The sequence below is a fragment of the Brachionichthys hirsutus genome, chromosome 2, assembly GCF_040956055.1.
Source record: "Brachionichthys hirsutus isolate HB-005 chromosome 2, CSIRO-AGI_Bhir_v1, whole genome shotgun sequence".
In the NCBI taxonomy this organism is placed as follows: domain Eukaryota; kingdom Metazoa; phylum Chordata; class Actinopteri; order Lophiiformes; family Brachionichthyidae; genus Brachionichthys; species Brachionichthys hirsutus.
The window spans coordinates 2319595-2337954 of NC_090898.1; the positions used below are offsets into that span (position 1 = coordinate 2319595).

Consider the following 18360-nt stretch of genomic DNA (forward strand, 5'->3'; position numbering starts at 1 on the left):
CACAACATCTACCCATTCGTTTAAATCAAACAGCCACACAACGGAAATGTGAAAATTACTCTTAATGACAAAAACTGCAGTATATAAGAACAATACAAGAACTTCACAACCATTTCAATTAAATTGAACACAACATTTTACTGATCAAAAACAGTTGACTATTTTTTATTTATGTATTTTATTTATTTCAGGCAATTACAAAATAAGCATACAAAACAACTCCACAACCTGTACCACATTTAAACAAATAAATTACCGTATTTTTTGGATTATACGTCGCTCCGGATTGTAGGTCGCACCAGCCAAAAAATGCATAATTAAGAAGAGAAAAACATATATAGGTCGCACTGGAGGATAAGTCGCATTTTTGGGGAAAAATTATTTGATAAAATCCAACACCAAACAACATATAGCACAAAGAACATGCTAACAAGTTTACCAAAATATCAGGTTTTACTCCAAATCACGAAATCCAAGGAAATCTTCATCCTCGGTGTCACTTTTGAACAACTCCCCCAACTCGGCAGGTAGACAAGACGGCGCTTCCTCTTCTACGTCGCTAAAATCAGACTCGTCGTCAGTTGCCGTTCCAATTATTCCAGCCTTTCTGAATCCCGACAGGATGGTTACGGTTGTCACTGAAGCCCATGCTTTGTCGATCCATTCAATGACTTCCAGGAAAGTTGCATGGCGCATTCTCCCGGTTGCCGTGAAGCTGTGCTCTCCATCCGTCATCCACTGCTCCCACAGGTTACGCAAAACTGACTTAAAGCTCCTATTCACGGAGATATCAAGTGGCTGGAGTATTTTGGTTAAGCCTCCAGGGATGATGGCAGGTATGGAGTTGAAAACTTTTAATTTATTTTTTAACTGTGGTGTGATGTGCGCTCTCATGCTATCCATCACAAGCAGAGCTTTGCGTGCTCTAAAGAAGCCATCCGGTCGCTTATTGTAGCACTTTGTAAGCCACAAGTTCATCGTTTCTTGATCAATCCACCCTTTCTCGTTCACGGCGATTTCAACTGAGGAGGATTGGATTTTTGGCATGGTTTTTCGTTTGAAAATGAATCGGTGGCAGTTTTGATCCGTCTCCACAACATGCCAGCACCACTGTGAAGTGTGATCTCTCATGACCAGTTGTAACGATATTCACACTTTTTTGCCCTTTCTCTGCAACACTTCGGCCCATGGGGATGTCAAAAGTGAGGGGGACCTCGTCCATGTTAATAATATGATCCGGTGTCACGTTGTGATCACTTACATGCTTTTCAATGAACGCGCGGATACTGTCAACCTTGGCTTGGAAGTCCGCTGGCAGTTTTTGGGACAGTGTCGTCCTAGCTCTGATAGAGAGGCGTTTGCGCTGCATGAAGCGGTAACACCAAGAAGGTCCTCCCGCAAAGCCGTTTATATTCACCTCCTTGGCAACCACCTGGGCGTGGAGACGCAACTGCACCGTTGACAAACCTCTCCCAGCAGCACGTTGTTCAAGCACCCATGCGTGAACTCGTTCCTCCAACTGCGGCCACCTAGCTTGTCGCCCGCGATTAGCTTTCTTTGTTTTCTTCATTTCAGTAAGCATAACCTCCGCTTTTCGCCAGTCCCTTACAAGTTTTTCGCTCACTCCAAACTGTCTTTCTGCTGCTCGATTGCCGTTTTCGGCTCCATATTTCACTATCTGAAGCTTGTAAGCCGCGGAATATGACTTTCTTTTCGGTGCCATTTTCATTCAGCCCTTCTAATTTGTGTTTTTAGATAACAGGTGTGACAGATAAATATGAACCTCCAGAAACCGCGACAGATTCTGACGGGTCACAGAGTTCCCTGTAACACCTGTTATTGAAATGTGTAGGCTACTGTCTCTGCGCTCACAGATTTTGTAAAAGAAAAAGCATATATAAGTCGCTCCCATTTATAAGTCGCACCCCTGACCAAACTATGAAAAAAACCGCGACTTATAATCCGGAAAATACGGTAATATGCCAATTCTGCTTGAAAGGGAGTGGGAAGAAGAAAACTTATTAAATCCCACCCCTATTTCTCATAATATATACCGATAACATAATAAGCTCCACTGTTTCAAACTCCAAATAACATCAACCAACCACTATAGACTTTTGCAAAATACAACAAAATACCTAATAAAACAGTAGTTAAATAACAAAGTGGGTTTTTTTCTTTTCATTATGGTGTTACCACAGGTAACAGATGAACAATCATGCCAACATTAATAATAAACATTTACCAGCAATGGTAATGGACATATACCTAAAATGGTAAGGAAACAACAAGCACTGATACAAATTACAATCTTCTTCCGGTCTTTGACGAGAGCAGACGTTTTTGTTTTTTTTCCTCTCTGCGCCTCTCGTCCCTGCTTGCATTTTTTTTGTCTCGTCTATCTACACACACACACACACACACACACACACCCCTCAATGGCTCATCTGCTCTGGAAACCTTCCTACTGCACCCTCCCTCCTCCCCGAAGGACAATTCTCCTGACTTGCCTGGTTCCTACTTTTCATTGCCTCTCGTCCCTGAAACAATTTCTGCACGTTCCCAGTGCATCGTGTCATTCCTTTCACCTGCGTGTGTTGTCCTGTGTACCTGATGCTTTCTGCACCTTCTCGAAGAAGAGTTGTTGGCAGCACGATTTATTTGCTGCAGCCGATGCTCACTCATCGAATCTTGTTTCAATGTTGCACGGTACTTGTACTGTGTTGACAATGACAATAAAAGCTTTCCATTCCATTCCATTTCCAAGACCCTCTGTCTGAATATTGTGAGTAAACCAGATGTCTATATACTAGCTTAAATTGATGAATATTTTGACATTGATTATGGTGTGTATCCAGACTGTTCCAGAGTTTTACACCACATACAGACAAAGACAATTTTTTAAGTGTGGTTCGAACTTTAGGTAATTTAAAAACTCCAAAATTCATAAAGACCACAATCATCTGCTCGGTAATATAATGCCCTACGATTCTAATTCTATAGTTTCACTCTACCTGGACTCTTCTCATACCATATTTTTGGACTGCTTTCCCTTATCATTTTGAGCTTTCTCTGTAAAAGATAAGCCTTGCATTGCAACAACAAAAACATCAATGCATGAATGCTGACTGACAGACGTATGCTGTCTCATACCGATCTGCAGTGGTGCTGAGCGGGACCTGGGACACGCCTTTTACCTTGGTGCGTGTTACTCTCCCTGATAATCTCACGCTCACAGCTATTATTTTGTGCTGTGAGCTATTTAACGGAGTAAAAGCGAGACGGAGAGAGACGGAGATGATAAAACAAAGGAAGGTCAGTCGAAAGCCAAGACAAGGAAATATGACGTAGCGTACGTTGCGAGACGAAGAAAGACCTGACTTCCTCATTTTGCTAAAAGCACAATTCTTTTTTCATTTTGGTTTTGTAGGTTAAAGTGTTTTGTATTTTGTGCTCCTAGTTAATGTTGCTGATCAATTTTAATTTATTATTATTTATTGATGTTATTTAATTTAATTGTATAAATTGTAGTTTAAGGATTAAAAAAAATGTCAGGCAAATTGATGTACTTCAAATATTTTCTGTTGCAGACAAAAAATAACATAATAAAGTTATTCTTTGTTATAAGTTGATCTATATTTCTTTCTTTTTCATATTTCTTTGTATGTTAATAAGGATATAAGAGTGTGTTTTTTTGGGGGGCGGACGCAAAATGTTTTTTTCTTCCTAGGGGGGGCGTGACAGAAAATAACTGAGAAGCACTGGTTCACGGAAACAGGTGTGGTTGAGGAGTCCCGCGGGATTGCACCGCATTTTTATCTCAAATCACGCAAATTGAGGCTGTGTCCGGTATTTTAATCTCACCGCCACATGTCGACGAAGGACTTTCAACGGAAACAAGACCGCAAGGGCTTTTTTGAAATGCTCCTCTTAGACAGGATGTTTACTGTACTTGTACTGTAATACATACTACTGTGTGCCTGTACTTGTACTCTAACATTCTATCTAATGAATATATTCATCATCATCATCCACCAGCTCTCTAGCTTTTCCCGTCATCATCCCAACATTCAAAGTCCCTACTCTCAGTCCTAAACACTTCCATTCCATCTTCTCTCGCTGCTGATGCACCCGTCTTCGTCTCTTTCTTCGACCCACAGTAATCCAATTTACATTTGTAAACCTTAACATGTAAGTCTTTGAAAAATCATTGACCTTCTGTCTGTCAGTCAATGAATTGCTCAAACAACTATTTATTTCACAGTGAAATTAAACGGGTTACTTTTTTTTTTATAAACATTGCGTATGTTTATAGGACAAGATATTGATCTGTGAAGTAACTAATGTTCTGTATATAGTTGTGTTGAGTAGAATAGATTCCTCTAAACTGTGCAGAAGTATAGCATGTAAATATTCCAGTCAAAGTAGCTCCAGTTTCTGTAATTATTCCATTGTTTTTCAACTCTCCCGTAATGACGTCATTTTCTAAATGGGTGTCAACATTACGGACGGGCCAACATGCCATTGCCGCTGATTGGAATGACAGGGGGAGTTCCAATAGGAGGAGGACTGATGGGGGAGAATATGTAGAAACAGGGGCGGTTCCTTAAGTCTCTACCTGTCAGGTCCAGAGTCCAAAACTCATAAAGTTACGATCAAAAGCCAGAGTGGAAATTGAAACCAAAGAGCGTCACGGAGTTTCCAGTTATGGACTCGTCCGTCAGATCTGGCTTTCACAGACTGGAAATCCAGAAAACGAGTTGGGACATCCCGCAGAGATACTCGGCGCTGAGGGCGGTGGGTTCCGGAGCTTACGGAACAGTCTGGTGAGTTTTTTTTGGGGGGGGGGGGGGGGGGGCGCTCAGGTATACTGACGAGGAGAATATATATTTCAGCCTAATTATCGTAAAGATCTATAATTAGGCCGGTTTTAGCACCAAGGATGTGAAAGTTATTTTTAACCTTGTCTCACTGTGACAGACAGAATAGTAAATCCATCCCTCATAGTAAAATGTATTATTTTACATAACAGAGTACAAGAGATGATTTAAGGGTACAGTTACACACTTCCAAAATACACAGTCTTCATTACAAGCCGTCTGTTATAAAACGGATCAAATATTTGATCATATCGGCTGGTGACTCATTGCTCTTCTTGTTCACCGTATATATTCGTTTACTATAGTCTTTTAAGTCTATGTTCCACTAACATAATATATTACATGAGGCCAGACTACACTAACGTCTTCAAACAGGAACGCCTTTGTCCTCCGGAGGCAAATCAGCAAGTCAGTGCACGTTCTCTGACAGACAAGAATCTGTTTAGGCATCCCAGAGAAGCCCAGCCTAAAATGCTCCTGCATATCTCAGGTCCGTCTGATGCGAGACTGACAGGAGGGGTCTTGTCTTGATGTTATCACACGTGGCCAGTGAGAGGCGAGCAAAGGCATCAGCTTGCAGTATAGTTTAGAGGAGACCAGGGACAGTTGGAACTTTCCTTTAGGCTTTCCAACCCAATTATGAAACTTAGTTCTTCATGTCATTGGCTGAATCAATGCACCAATATGTTGTTATAAAAACAAAAAGTTTGCAACTTAATAAATGTATCTTCTTAATCGCTGTGTCCATTACCGGCTCATGCTGGAGCCTATCCCAGCAGTCTATGTATCAGAGGCAGGGTACAACTTGGACAAGCCGCGAGGGCCACACACACAGAGAATCAATCACACACACACACTCACACCTATGGACAATTTTGTGTAACCTGTGACTTTTTTTCTGTCAGGCAGCAGCACGATCACTGCGCCACCATTCTGGCCAAGTTTACAAATTGATTTAAAGGAGACATATTTTACCCCTTTTCTACAAGTTAACGCAGTTCTCAGACACTTATATGAAATATCTGTGCCAGTCTTTGGTCAAAGTAGCAAACAGATGCTGCAGGACAGCGTCCGTCATTTCTGTATTAAACAGCTCCGTCAGAAACGCTCTAAACCCGGAAGCAAAAGTACATTCATACCGAGCACGCTACCATGTGACGTGAGGGACATTTCAGCACACACAAAAACATTGTATGCAATTTTTGCCAGAACATTGTCCACTCTGCTCTTCTTCTTCAACTCATGCAGGAGATAAGGAAGAGTGTTTCTCCACACACACGTGCACACAGCGCGCCGTGTGTGTATGTGATTGGCGAATGAAAATGCTGTGAATCCTCCATCCATCTTCAAACCGCTTATCCAGGATCGGGTCGCGTCGAGCCTAAGACGAGCGGAGATCTCAGCGCTCTGAGGGAGCATCTCACACTTTCACCCTACGGAGAAAGCTCATTTCAGCCACTTGTACCTGTGACCTTGTTCTTTCAATCACTACCCAAAGTTTGTGACCATAGGTTAGGGTAGGAACGGAGATTGACTGATAAATGGAGAGCTTTACCTTTCGGGTGGCGGATCAGCCCAACTATAATGGATGTTTCATTTAAACTGGAAATTAACTCCATCAATGATTTTTTTTCTCGTGATTAATGACATATGAGACAAAAAAGAAGTTTGAAAAAGAAAAACATTTTCATGGGATGGTATCTGCAGCAGTTTATTCATGCGCTTCAGAGAATGAGGTGAATTGCAGTAACTAGGTGTCACAATACCACCGGCCAAAGGACTGAAGAAAATGGTGGCTTTTCCCTCAAGATAGTCAGCAGATCCAGTTTTAACCATTAGAGGGCTCGGGATTTAACATTATCATATTCTTAAAGTTTGAATCACTGGTATGTAGATGGGTGTGGTTCGAAATACAAATACAAATCAGAACATGTTTCATGTCTGGATGCATTCCTTTAATCATCAGATGAGGCACTACCTGCAAAGCTGATTTCTTAATCATTGAACATGTTTTTCTCTGGTAACGAACATATATTTCTGATGTGAAAACATACAGTAACAAAAATATAGGTTTTGACTTAGCTCCTTATTCTAACTGGTGTCTCTTAAAATAATGATGCAAATTAGATTAAATCCACAGGTTTTGTTTTGTCTTTTACTAAAGACTAAAACAGGATAGATTTAAAGAAATAAGATAAAACTACTGTAATGAAGACATTTTACACAGGACTCAACAAGAAAAAAAGGTCAGACTATATTATTACAAGTTCAATCTGATTTTTCTTGGAACATTTCTGATTGGTTCAAATGTGGGTTGGTTAAGTTAGATGATAACCTAAATGGCCATGTGACATGTGTTATTAGCCAAGCTTGTTGTGAGTTCTCTCCCCTGAACTGTCACCTTATTGTGGTGGGGATAGCGCTCCAACTGGGCACTCCATTGTTCTTCTTGGGGAATTGGAGGGGGGTGATTGACAGGGGCGAACTGGCCATATGCCCATTCTGGAAGAGCACGGAACGGCCACCCTCTTGAATTTCTACGTAAACTGTATTATAATACGCACATAGCCAACAAGGCCAGGGGGCGCTACCGCCCGGCCCTACAGTTGCACAGTGAAGAAGCAGGAAGGAGTAGAAAGACTGCAGGAGCATCTACTCAGCAGTGATCCGGTGATCCAATGGGGACATGCAGAGAGGCGGTTGTGTTGTGAGGGGAAGGCAGCCCTCGAACAAGCCGCAAAGCAGAGCAAACAACGGAGACAGGGACCGGAGTCGGGCACGTTGAGCTGGAGCAGCTTGTCCTGGAGCAGTCCCAGGAGGATGGTGTTGAACGCAGAGCTGAAGTCCACAAACAGGATCCTGCCGTAGGTTCCTGGGGAGTCCAGATGCTGCAGGATGAAGTGGAGGGCCAGATTGACTGCGTCATCTACAGACCTTTTAGCTAGGTATGCGAATTGCAGCGGGTCCGGGAGGGGGGCGGTGAGGGTCTTCAGGTGGTGGAGAACCAGGCGCTCAAAAGACTTCATGACTACAGATGTCAGTGCCACCGGTCTGTAGTCATTAAGTCCTGTGATCGTTGGCTTCTTGGGGACAGGAACAATGGTGGAGGACTTGAAGCAGGTTGGCACATGACAGGACTCCAGGGAGGTGTTAAAGATGTCTGTGAAGACAGGAGTCAGCTCACTGGCACAATGTTTCAGGGTGGAGGGGGAAACATTGTCCGGCCCCGAAGCTTTGCGGGGGTTCAGCTTCATGAACTGTCTGTGCACATCTTGCTCCTGGATGCAGAGGACAGGGGGGTGGGGGGAGTGTCTATGGAGGCATTTGGTGGTTTGCCCTCCATGCTGTGGGTGGTGGAGGGGGTGACCGGAGAGTCAGGAGGGGTGTGGGGGGCTGGTTGGTCAAAGCGGCCGTAGTGCATATTTAAATGCTGGGCAAACGGCAGGTCGTTCAGAGCTCGGTGGGCTTTGGGCTTGTAGTTGGTAATGGTCCTCAGGCCCCTCCAAACTGCTGCAGCGTCGCTAGCAGAAAACTGCTGCTGGAGTCTGCGTGCATATACTGATTTAGCCATCTTCAGCTCCCTGCTAAACCTGTACTTCACCTCCTTGTCGCTGTCCCTGTCTCCGCTCCTGCGTGCAAGTGGTTGAAATGAGTGTGAAATTTACGGTGTACAAATTTACAGTAGTACTGCAATAAGTCAGTTCATTATCCATTTAACCGCTAATACAATAATAATGATGATGATGAATATATTTGAGTTTTATACTGTTTGAAACCATCTACTGTGGAACATTGTGTTTGTGACACTAAAATGTAACATATTTCTAAACATTTTATAGTTAAAACTTTTGCTCAGTCAATCACAGTTGCGGTTTACATCAGTGGCCTTATGATTCATTGTGTCAGATCCTGTTCATGGTGTTTTATTCCCATATAGTTCTGCTATTGATCAGAAAACAAAGGAGAAAGTGGCCATTAAGAAGCTGTATCGTCCTTTCCAGTCGCTCATTCATGCCACAAGGGCCTACAGGGAGCTCCGGCTGCTCCGACACATACAGCACGAAAATGTAAGTGATGTAATCAGACTGTAAACTGAAACCTGCATTTTAATTCAACATTAATTACTTTGCCTTTAATCAGAAACAGTTAAGTGTATTATATAAATTCTTACTAATATTAAACTAGCAGTTACAAGCCATAGTGCAGACACTGTCACACTGTTGGCTAGTAGACCTCATGGGGTTGTAGTTAATTACATGCATAGGAATATTTTGGCCAGTGACCAGGAGAACCAGTACTCACTAAGGATCACAAATTACATAACATAAACTGTATTTACTTGTAGAAACTGATGCCATGACGTTTGGGCACTTTATTCCTCTAACTGCAGCAGTTATAGGTGAGGCATGGTAGTCCAGTGTTCACTAAACTTCATTTTCTTTTGAAGTTAGACTCATTATTTTTGCTTTCTTTTCCCCATATAAGCACTGACTAAAGTAGTTTTAGTGGTCAGGTTGGTCTCTCTTCTGTTATTTGCAAGCTCGGTGTAAAATCACTAATGAGTGCTTTATGCTGAGGAAGAGTAGCACAGACACAATGTTTGCGTTGAGGCTAGCAATGGAGAAGTACAGAGAAGGTCAGAATCAGCTGCATTGTGTCTTTGTGGATCTAGAGAAAGCCTATGACAGGGTGCCTGGAGAAGAACTGTTGTACTGCATGAGGAAGTCTGGAGTAGCAGAGAAGTATGTCAGAGTAGTTCAGGACATGCAGTACAGTTGTACGACAGCAGCGAAGTGTGCAGCAGCAGTGACAAGGGAGTTTAGTGTTGAGGTGGGATGCACCAGGGATCAGCTCTGAGCCCCTTTTTGTTTGCCATGCTGATGGACAGAATAGCAGATGAGGTGAGACAGGAAGCTCCTTGGAATATGATGTTTGCAGATGACATTGTGATCTACAGGGACAGCAGGAAGGAGGTAGAGGAGAATCTAGAGAAGTGGAGGTCTGCTCGAGAAAAGAGGAATGAAGGTGAGCAGGAGTAAAACAGAGGACATGTGTGCAAATGAGAAGATCCCAGGGGGGAACATTGAAGTTACAAGGAATAGATGTAAAGAAGGTAGAGGACTTCAAGTACCTAAGGTCAACAGTCCAGAGAGATGGAGAGTGTGGAAAGGAAGTGAAGAATTGATTGACAGTGAAATGAGCAAATCAGCAATCTTGAAGTATAAAATCCACAGGAGCATTTTCCAAGTTTTTCATTCCGTTGTTCTGAACTGATCCGGACATTTTACCGATCCCGAGCGACTTTTTCTTTGTTAAAAAAGACTAGCGTTGTGTAGCATTTATGATTAACTTCCCCTCTTTGAATGACTGCTGCACTCTAAACCAAAACAAAAATTCACAGAGTGAAAGCAGACCTTTCAACAAACTATGAATGGTATAATGTTGCGACTTTCAGCTCCCCAATCAAACCAAGTCTTGGTCCGGTGTGAAAACGACCTTAAGAGACAGTGGCTCTGAGGAAAAGACAGTAGGCGGAGCTAGAAGTGGCGGAGATGAAGATGCTGAGGTTCTCCTTGGGACTGACCAGGTTGGATATGATTAGATATGAGGCAATAAACAGTAAAGGTTAGACATTTTGGAGATAAGACTAGAGAGACATCCATGGTTTGGACATGTCTGGAGGAGAGATAGGGATATCGGCAGAAGGATGCTGAGGATGGAACTGCCAGGGAACAGGGCCAGAGGTCAACCCAGGAGAAGATACATGGACGTAGTGAGGGATGACATGAGAGTGGCTGGTGTTGGGGAGGACGATGTGAAGGACAGGGCGAAGTTGATAAAGTTGATTTACTGTGGCGAACCCTGATGGGACAAGCTGAAAATACAGTCGTAGTAATTCAGTCTGAAGCCTATTAGTTCACAATGTGACGAGTGCCGCAGAAATAGAGTTTGCTGCAAACATCGATCAATCATTTGCAATTATACTTTGGGCCGGGTGACCTTTCTGGATGTATGTATTTTCCAGCAAGTCAATATTGTGATACACAACATGAAACTCTGAATCTGTTGTTGTCAGCATTTCTTTTGTATTCAGAGCAAACATAGGAAGTCTTTTTTTTTTTGCATGAGCTTAAATTTCTTCAGGACATTGAAACAGTGCTGTCAGTGCTGGATCCGTGAATGCTTTAGAAGGGGTCTCTAAGAAGTGGAGTACATAAGAAAACATTAAAACAGTGACTAGTTTACAAATCTCACCAGTCGCAGATTTTTTTTTTATCTTATATATCTTTACAACAGACAAAAATTCTTCTTTACGTTTCTTTTTAAAGGTGATCCGCCTCCTTGATGTCTTCACACCAGACTCCACGCTGGAAAAATTCAAGACTTTGTGAGTTGAAAGTTTGAGGACACCTTCTTCTGCTAGGTGTTACAGCTCGTTCAGCCATTGTGTGCATGTGGAATGGAATGGAGTACAGTACAACAACGAAACAAGTTTGATGAGTGAGCATCGGGCCGCAGCAATCTCTCACGCCGCCAACACAACTCTCTTCTCAGAAGATACAGAAAACAGCAGTAACAAGCACAATCAGCACAAAAGAACACACATACTGTATATAGGAATGACACGCTGCACAGGAAATGCACCGGGATTTTTTCAATGAGAAGATGGAACCAGTTCATCCTGAGAAATTGCCATGTGGAGTTGTTATGACTCAGACAGATATGGCCTAGCTGTAAGGATAACTGTCTTGAGGGGGGAAGGGGGGTGACTAGCAGGGGGTGCTGGTGCTACGGCCGTAATAACAGCAGAGTGCGCACTCACCATCAATAGGTAAAGTGTTCATCCAAATAGGCAATTCATCCTTAGTTATTCCTCAATTCGGGAGCTAAGGCGAGACTTCAAAGTCCCTCCAAGCCAGCGCCAAGTCCGGAGATCTGCCGATACAGTTCTCCCTGCTGACGCAATATGTTATCCATTTTCTGCCGGTCCTCCCCGGATCGATCCCTAAGCTCCCTGCTCAGGTCCTTGATTCGAGCCACCACACGGTTCCCCAAAGCACCAAAGAGCACTTTTAGATCCATCATGAATTAATCAAGAACTTTGAAATCCAGCGTCTTGGAGACTTTCCAGTACATCAGGGCAATTCCTGTCCCAATAAGGAAATGCCCTGACACCAATAAGCCAAATATCCTCAACATCCTTTACAAATAAGACCGAGAGACAGACCACCCTCCATTTATCCCAGGCATCAATTGTAAATCCTACCACGATAGTACCATCTGGACAGGCCGGCTCCCCCCCAGGTTGCCGTGCGTCTGTGATTTTTTTTTAATCAATTACTCTAAGAGACCAATGAATCCATGATTTTAGTTGACAAGAGCGCAGCAGCGGGCCCAAGATGAGACAGGACGGAGAATGCAGCAGATGGGGGAGGGGGGCAGACAGGAGGAGCAGATAGAAAAACGAAAGCAAGGGTTCTTGAGAGGAAGCTCTCTGATGGTTGTTATGGTTGGTTATGTTATTTCATTACCATAGTGATGACCTCTTGGACCCTTTTTGTCCTACTTTTTGCCCCTTACCTTGTTGTTGATCTTTGTGTTTTAATATTTTGCTCTCTCTTTCACTGTTTGTCTCCCTCACGTGCCTTCTACTCTTTCTGTAGTTATATTGTGATGCCATTTGTAGCCCAGGATCTTGGCCACATCATGAAGAGGAGGAGACTAACTGATCGCATCATCACATACCTGTTCTACCAGCTTCTTAAAGGACTCAAGGTGCTCTAGACTTTAGTTACTTGATCCCTGCCCATCCTCTCAGTGTCAATACTAAAATAGGCCACAAAACTAATGTGTACGTTAGACACAGGAAGCAGGTGACTGCTTCCTGCTGAAACATTTGACATTATTGAAATTCTGAGGTAAAGAGCAATGTAGCACTGGAAGTTAAAATAGAGGTACTGAAAGACTATAACTGTTAGAGGTATAGAGTGTGAAATGAGGTGACTCTGCTGAAGGTGTTAACTCAATAAAGTAATAATGTAAAATAAATCAGTTAAAATGCCAGCTGCGACACCATCTTAGCCATCTTACCTCAAGCTGGAGTCTCCCAAACTGACTAAAACAGAGTGACTCCTGCTTCTCTCGTGCTGTAGAGAAGCAGGAGTCACGCTTCTTGAGTCAGTTTGATGCTACATGCACTGCTTACATGATGGTGAACATCTAAAGAAAACAAGAATGGCAATGCTGCACCCAACAGATATGTAGGTCATCATTACAGTACAGGAGATATACAGGAGGAGGATATTCAAAAAATGCAATACACGCAAAAAATGTACTTGATAGTGACGTTTTGGATTTATTTGGACAAATATATTTGTCACGGCATTGAAGGAGTTAATTAAAATACTACAGAACAATGTACAGAATGATGAAAGAGCCACATGCAGCTCTGGAGCCGTGGGTTGCCAATCCCTGGTCAAGCAGCTCTCGAGGCATTTCAAAGGCGGAACAGACCAAAACAGTGTTAAAAGAAGAGTACATTTTGGCTTTTTATTTATTATTTGGGGCACTAACTGTGATGTATAAACATGTGGGTCTGTGTTCTTCACTCGTCTCTGTATGCTGGTTTGTATTGTATAAGTAAGACTACAATTTCCTTTTCTTTTCACAGTACATTCACTCTGCGGGGATCATTCATCGGGTTGGTATTTGGACTTTATACACTCCTCATTGCTTCCTTTATGTCTCAGTGATAATTAGTGTGTGTTTACTTGAAATGGAAAGGACTTTATGTGGTATCGTTTGGCATATGGAAACACTTATTGCCATGAATCAACTGGCTTCATGGACAGGTCTGCACAACTTAGACCAGAAGCTCAGTACTTGAACAATTGGTTACAATAATGAGATTACTTTTTTCAATAAAGTTTAAATTCTGTAATTCCAGCATGCAGGTCACAGTAAAGCTGTTACTTTTACATTTCAGTGTCAGGTTGGGACACACACACACACACACAATTTTGGAGTTGAGGGTCACACACTCAACTTTCACACAAGGGGCCCTTGTGAGAGAAAACACATATCTTTGATCTTTTTCTCAATCGACCGTATTTTCCAGTCTATATGTCGCTTAAGACATATCATGAAGAAGAAAACAACAGAAATAAGTATCACTTATTTGCAGAACAAGCAAAAACGAAACACATTAACAGTTAACCAGGTACATGGAGCATAGACAACAATTGAAAACAAAGCACAACAACAAACAACAACAAAAAGCTGAGAAAACAAGCTTTTTTTTGCAGACAAATTTAAAGCTGATCGCTGACTTTGACGAAATATTTTTTGTTTTAGTGAAACATCACGCATCTCAACAGTTGTTACCCTCGCCGAAGCGGAAGCGAGGGTATTGCAATTGGGTGCGTTTGTCTGTTTGCTTGTCTGTCCGAGCACATAACTCAAAAACTAGTAACCTAATCGACTTGAAATTTGTTACACAAGCAAGGTTCTGTCCGTGGCTCGGTCCTCCCCGAGAATGGCATTGATCTGGATCTTTTTTTTGAATGCAGACAAGGTAAAAAAAGAAGAAAAAAAAAAAAAAAAGGCATTGATCTGGATCTGGATCCAGATTCTAGAATTATTTTTACATCTGGAATTGTGCCTGTGCTGTAAACTGCCACTTTAAGAGGGAGGGACACAAATGGCATGATGGGAAAAAGAGTCCAGAAGGAGTCTTGTAGTACGTTCCGGAGCAGAAAGCTAGAGCAGGTTTGGCCCCTCTGATCTGGAAGCCCTGTTTACTGTCTCACAAGATCGAATAGTCTTTTGGAGGCGGGGTCTGCAATCGCTGATTGTCGTTTTCTAGTCAGGTATGCAGGGATTGAGGGGACTGAGGGCAGAGCTGCATTGACTATTTTAAATGCCAATCCCATTTTGAGTTGTTTAACCCTGTCTTCTACCCTGCGCCATTTTAGGCTAGCAAAATGTCCAGGAAGAAGGTGGGTCATGGGCCCCAGATTGAGGAGTAGCCGAATCAGTTTCTTTTGGGAAGTTTGGAGCCTGGTTTTCAGGGACATTTTGATGTTGGAATACCAGGAGGTGCTAGCATAGTCAAAGAGGGGCTGAACGAGGGCTGCAGCAAGAGTCCGGAGAGCACTTTTGTTGACAAAATTAGACATTCTTCCCAAAAATCAAATTATTTGATTGACTTTTTTGATCACCTTAGTTGCCATACTATCACCAAACAGGTATTTGTCAAGAACACAGCCCAAATATGTAATCTGTTCATAAGTGTAAGTTGCCTGGTTCCATCTCAAACTCCCTCGGATCGCACGTCCTTCTCCATGATTTATCCTCCGACTCTGCGTCCTTCCTGTCCCCTCTTTTTCACTACATTGTAATATGCTAGGTAATGCTGCCCCCAACAGGCTGTAGGTCGTCATTACAGCATAGGAGAGGTCATACTCACTGAGGACATGCACAAAACTGTCCACAGTGTATGAATGTGTGGGTGAACAGTTGTCTGTGTAGCACCACAATGCGCTGGCAACGCATTCAGGGTGTACCCTGCCTCTGCCCATAACAAGCTGGGAAAGCCTCCAGCAACCCCCGTGACCCAGAAAAAGTGGAAGAAAGTGAATGAATGAATCAAAGTTTGTGTTTACTAGAAGTCATAATAAGATTAAATCTTAAGTCTTGTTTCAATTTCAGGATCTGAAGCCCAATAACCTTGCTGTGAATGAGAACTGTGAATTAAAGGTAAGTGTGCAATGCTTCTAGTTGTTTTGGCATAAAGAGGCAACTTGTTTGAGGTTTGCACTTTTTGTTCTGTCTAACTTTTTATATTGTGAGTTGTCGTGGATAAAAAAAAATCATTAACTGAAAGAACAAAATACACGACAAATCAATGTAAGAATGGAAATGTAGTTTGTAATTTTGGTAACTGATTCTTAGATCCTGGATTTTGGTCTTGCAAGGCAGACAGAGAGTGAAATGACTGGCTATGTTGTGACGCGCTGGTACAGAGCTCCAGAGGTCATTTTCAACTGGATGCACTATAGTCAGACAGGTAATATACTATAAACCTCCTTTAATACAAACATTTAGTTCATTTTGTTGTAAACCTTACATAGTATTGCTGTAACAGAGAATCACATATTGCTTTTAACTTATTTTCCGGCCTTCTTCCTGACAGTGGATGTCTGGTCAGCTGCCTGTATCCTAGTTGAGATGATCACTGGCCATGTGCTTTTCCAAGGAGCAGACAGTATCCTCACACAATCTGCTCTGCTTAAGAGACTGAGGACCTGGGACATTTTTTATTGTGGCATTGTTATGTTCTCCCTCTATCTGCAAGAGTTCCTTCCGGTTTGCTGGCTTGTTTCCATCACCAAAACATGCAGAAGAGGTGCACTGGTAACTCTCAATTTAATGAATGTGAGAGTGAATGGTTGTGTGTTACACTAGGAAAGTATCTAGAGTGAACAAAGGCCACTGAGAAGAAATGAGATTCTTATCATCATCATCATCATCATCATGCTCTGGCACCAAATTGGGTGACTTCCTTAATTATCACATCCAGGTATTGATCAGCTGAAGAAGATCCTTCATTTGACAGGAACACCAGACTCCTCCCTGGTTCAGAGGATGCAGAGTAAAGACGTGCGTTTTGTCTCATCTGCATGTCTGCATGAACGATTCTATAAAATGTTTTATTCTGTAATTTTTCATTTCTGATTTTCATTTCATTTCTGATTTTCATTTGGCATTAGAATTAGAAACTGAATTTTCATTTCTGGTTGAATAGTAGATCGTGTCCATATCCATACATCTGCTTTTACTATGCTTTTTCATGCCGTAAATTTAAATGTTTTCCAGGCACAATCATACATGCAAGGCCTTCCAATACAAAAAAAGAAGAACTTCAAAGATGTTTTTCCACACATGGACAAAAATGGTACAGGAAGGATCCGGCATGTTGACTCATTATTATTATAAAATATTTTTTATCACCAATCAACTAATGTCTCTCCACCAATATGATCCATTGTTCCCAAAAAGGTTTAATGAAATGAAGTTACATGTATATGGACATAATTTTTGTTGTTTTCTGTGTCGATGGTTCCAGCTGTAGACCTCATGGAGGGGATACTACTGCTGGACCCAGAGACGAGGCTGACGGCTAAGCAGGGACTGTCACACCCTTTCCTCGCTGAATATCATGACCCAGAATGCGAGCCAGATTCTGAACGATATGACGATTCGTTCGAAAGCCTTCAACTTGGTGTCGGGGAGTGGAAGAGTACGTATAGCTGAGCGGATCATTTGTCAGTCTTCGAGTCTCTAGCGTGTTAACACGGTTTCTTTGTTTCTTTCCTTGGACTGGATATTAGGTCTTATCCACATGGAGATCATGACATTCGACCCTGACAACCCCAGTAAGACAGCAATGTAGATGGCGTGATGAGGTGGAGACTAAAACATATGTAACACTATAAATATAGACACACAGTACACACACATTCTTCAACGGTCAACTACACTGTCAACCTCAGAGAAAATATCTAATTATGAAACACAGAAATATGTATGTCTTTCTCTATCTTTGTTTTTGCTGCATTTGATATACTGTATACAGGTGGTCATGTATTAAGACCTTAAAAAGCGTTACGAAGCATTGAGTGGAGTTCAGACTGACATTAGGTATAAAGTTATTGAGAAATGTTGGAATTGCTTGTTCATTTTGGCTGTATAAGTTCATCAAAAATGCAAAATATCTCGGTCCAAAGCATGTTTAACTGTTATTATTGTTGTTGTACACAATTATGTTGCCTGTCAAATGTTTGTGTTTGTGTTCCTTTCAATTAAACATCTGAAACTGGAAAGCTCAGTGTAAAAATATATATGATTAGCCATGCATGTTGTAAAACCCTATTTTGCAACCTTAATGAAAACAACAAACTGAATCAAGAACAGAATATAATGTAAAACTGACCAAGATAATAAAGTAAATGTGATGCCTAACAAACATCTATTCTGAACTTAGTAAATATATCTTTATAATAATGCTTTGGACTTATAAAGCACTTTTCTATGAGAAACTCAAACTCAAAGCGCTCAACTCATGCTTTATTGTGCATTATTCATTCATACTTGGTGGTCCTCGGGTGAAGCTACTATTGTCTGCCCTGGCAGACTGACAGAAGCTACCAATTTGGCCCTCCCGACCACCACCGACATTCACTCGTTCACTACATTCACACAGGCAATGTGGGTGAAGTGTCTTGCCCAAGGACACAACGACAGCGTTCACATCTGCCAGAGACTGCGGGAATCGAACCACCAACCTCTCGATCATAGGCCGCCCGCTCAACCACCTGCGCCACTGTCGTTTTCATTATGTTCTAACGATCAATAACGCTGCAGAGTAATACAATCATCCCACTGATAAGCTCGAAGTCCGGTGCTAATTAGTTGATTA

General features: G+C 42.1%; 1 protein-coding gene across 1 annotated transcript; it reads left to right on the forward strand.

The window, feature by feature from the left end:
- Positions 1 to 4654: 4654 nt before the first annotated feature.
- On the forward strand, positions 4655 to 17894 carry zgc:171775 (STKc_p38 domain-containing protein). Its single transcript, XM_068747103.1, has 12 exons — positions 4655 to 4826; positions 8818 to 8947; positions 11210 to 11268; positions 12545 to 12656; positions 13552 to 13581; positions 15591 to 15638; positions 15834 to 15948; positions 16075 to 16146; positions 16462 to 16541; positions 16758 to 16836; positions 17008 to 17181; positions 17273 to 17894. Exons 1-12 carry the CDS (start codon positions 4708 to 4710, stop codon positions 17332 to 17334), a joined length of 1080 nt encoding a protein of 359 aa, XP_068603204.1. The 5' UTR covers positions 4655 to 4707; the 3' UTR covers positions 17335 to 17894.
- The last annotated feature ends 466 nt before the right edge of the window (positions 17895 to 18360 follow it).

Coding starts and splice junctions, on each gene's coding strand:
- zgc:171775 (XM_068747103.1), top strand. CDS start 4,708: ATGGACTCGTCCGTCAGATCTGGCTTTCACAGACTGGAAATCCAGAAA. Junction 15,949..16,074: donor GATGCACTATAGTCAGACAG/GTAATATACTAT, acceptor TCTTCCTGACAG/TGGATGTCTGGTCAGCTGCC. Junction 16,147..16,461: donor GCTTTTCCAAGGAGCAGACA/GTATCCTCACAC, acceptor TATCACATCCAG/GTATTGATCAGCTGAAGAAG.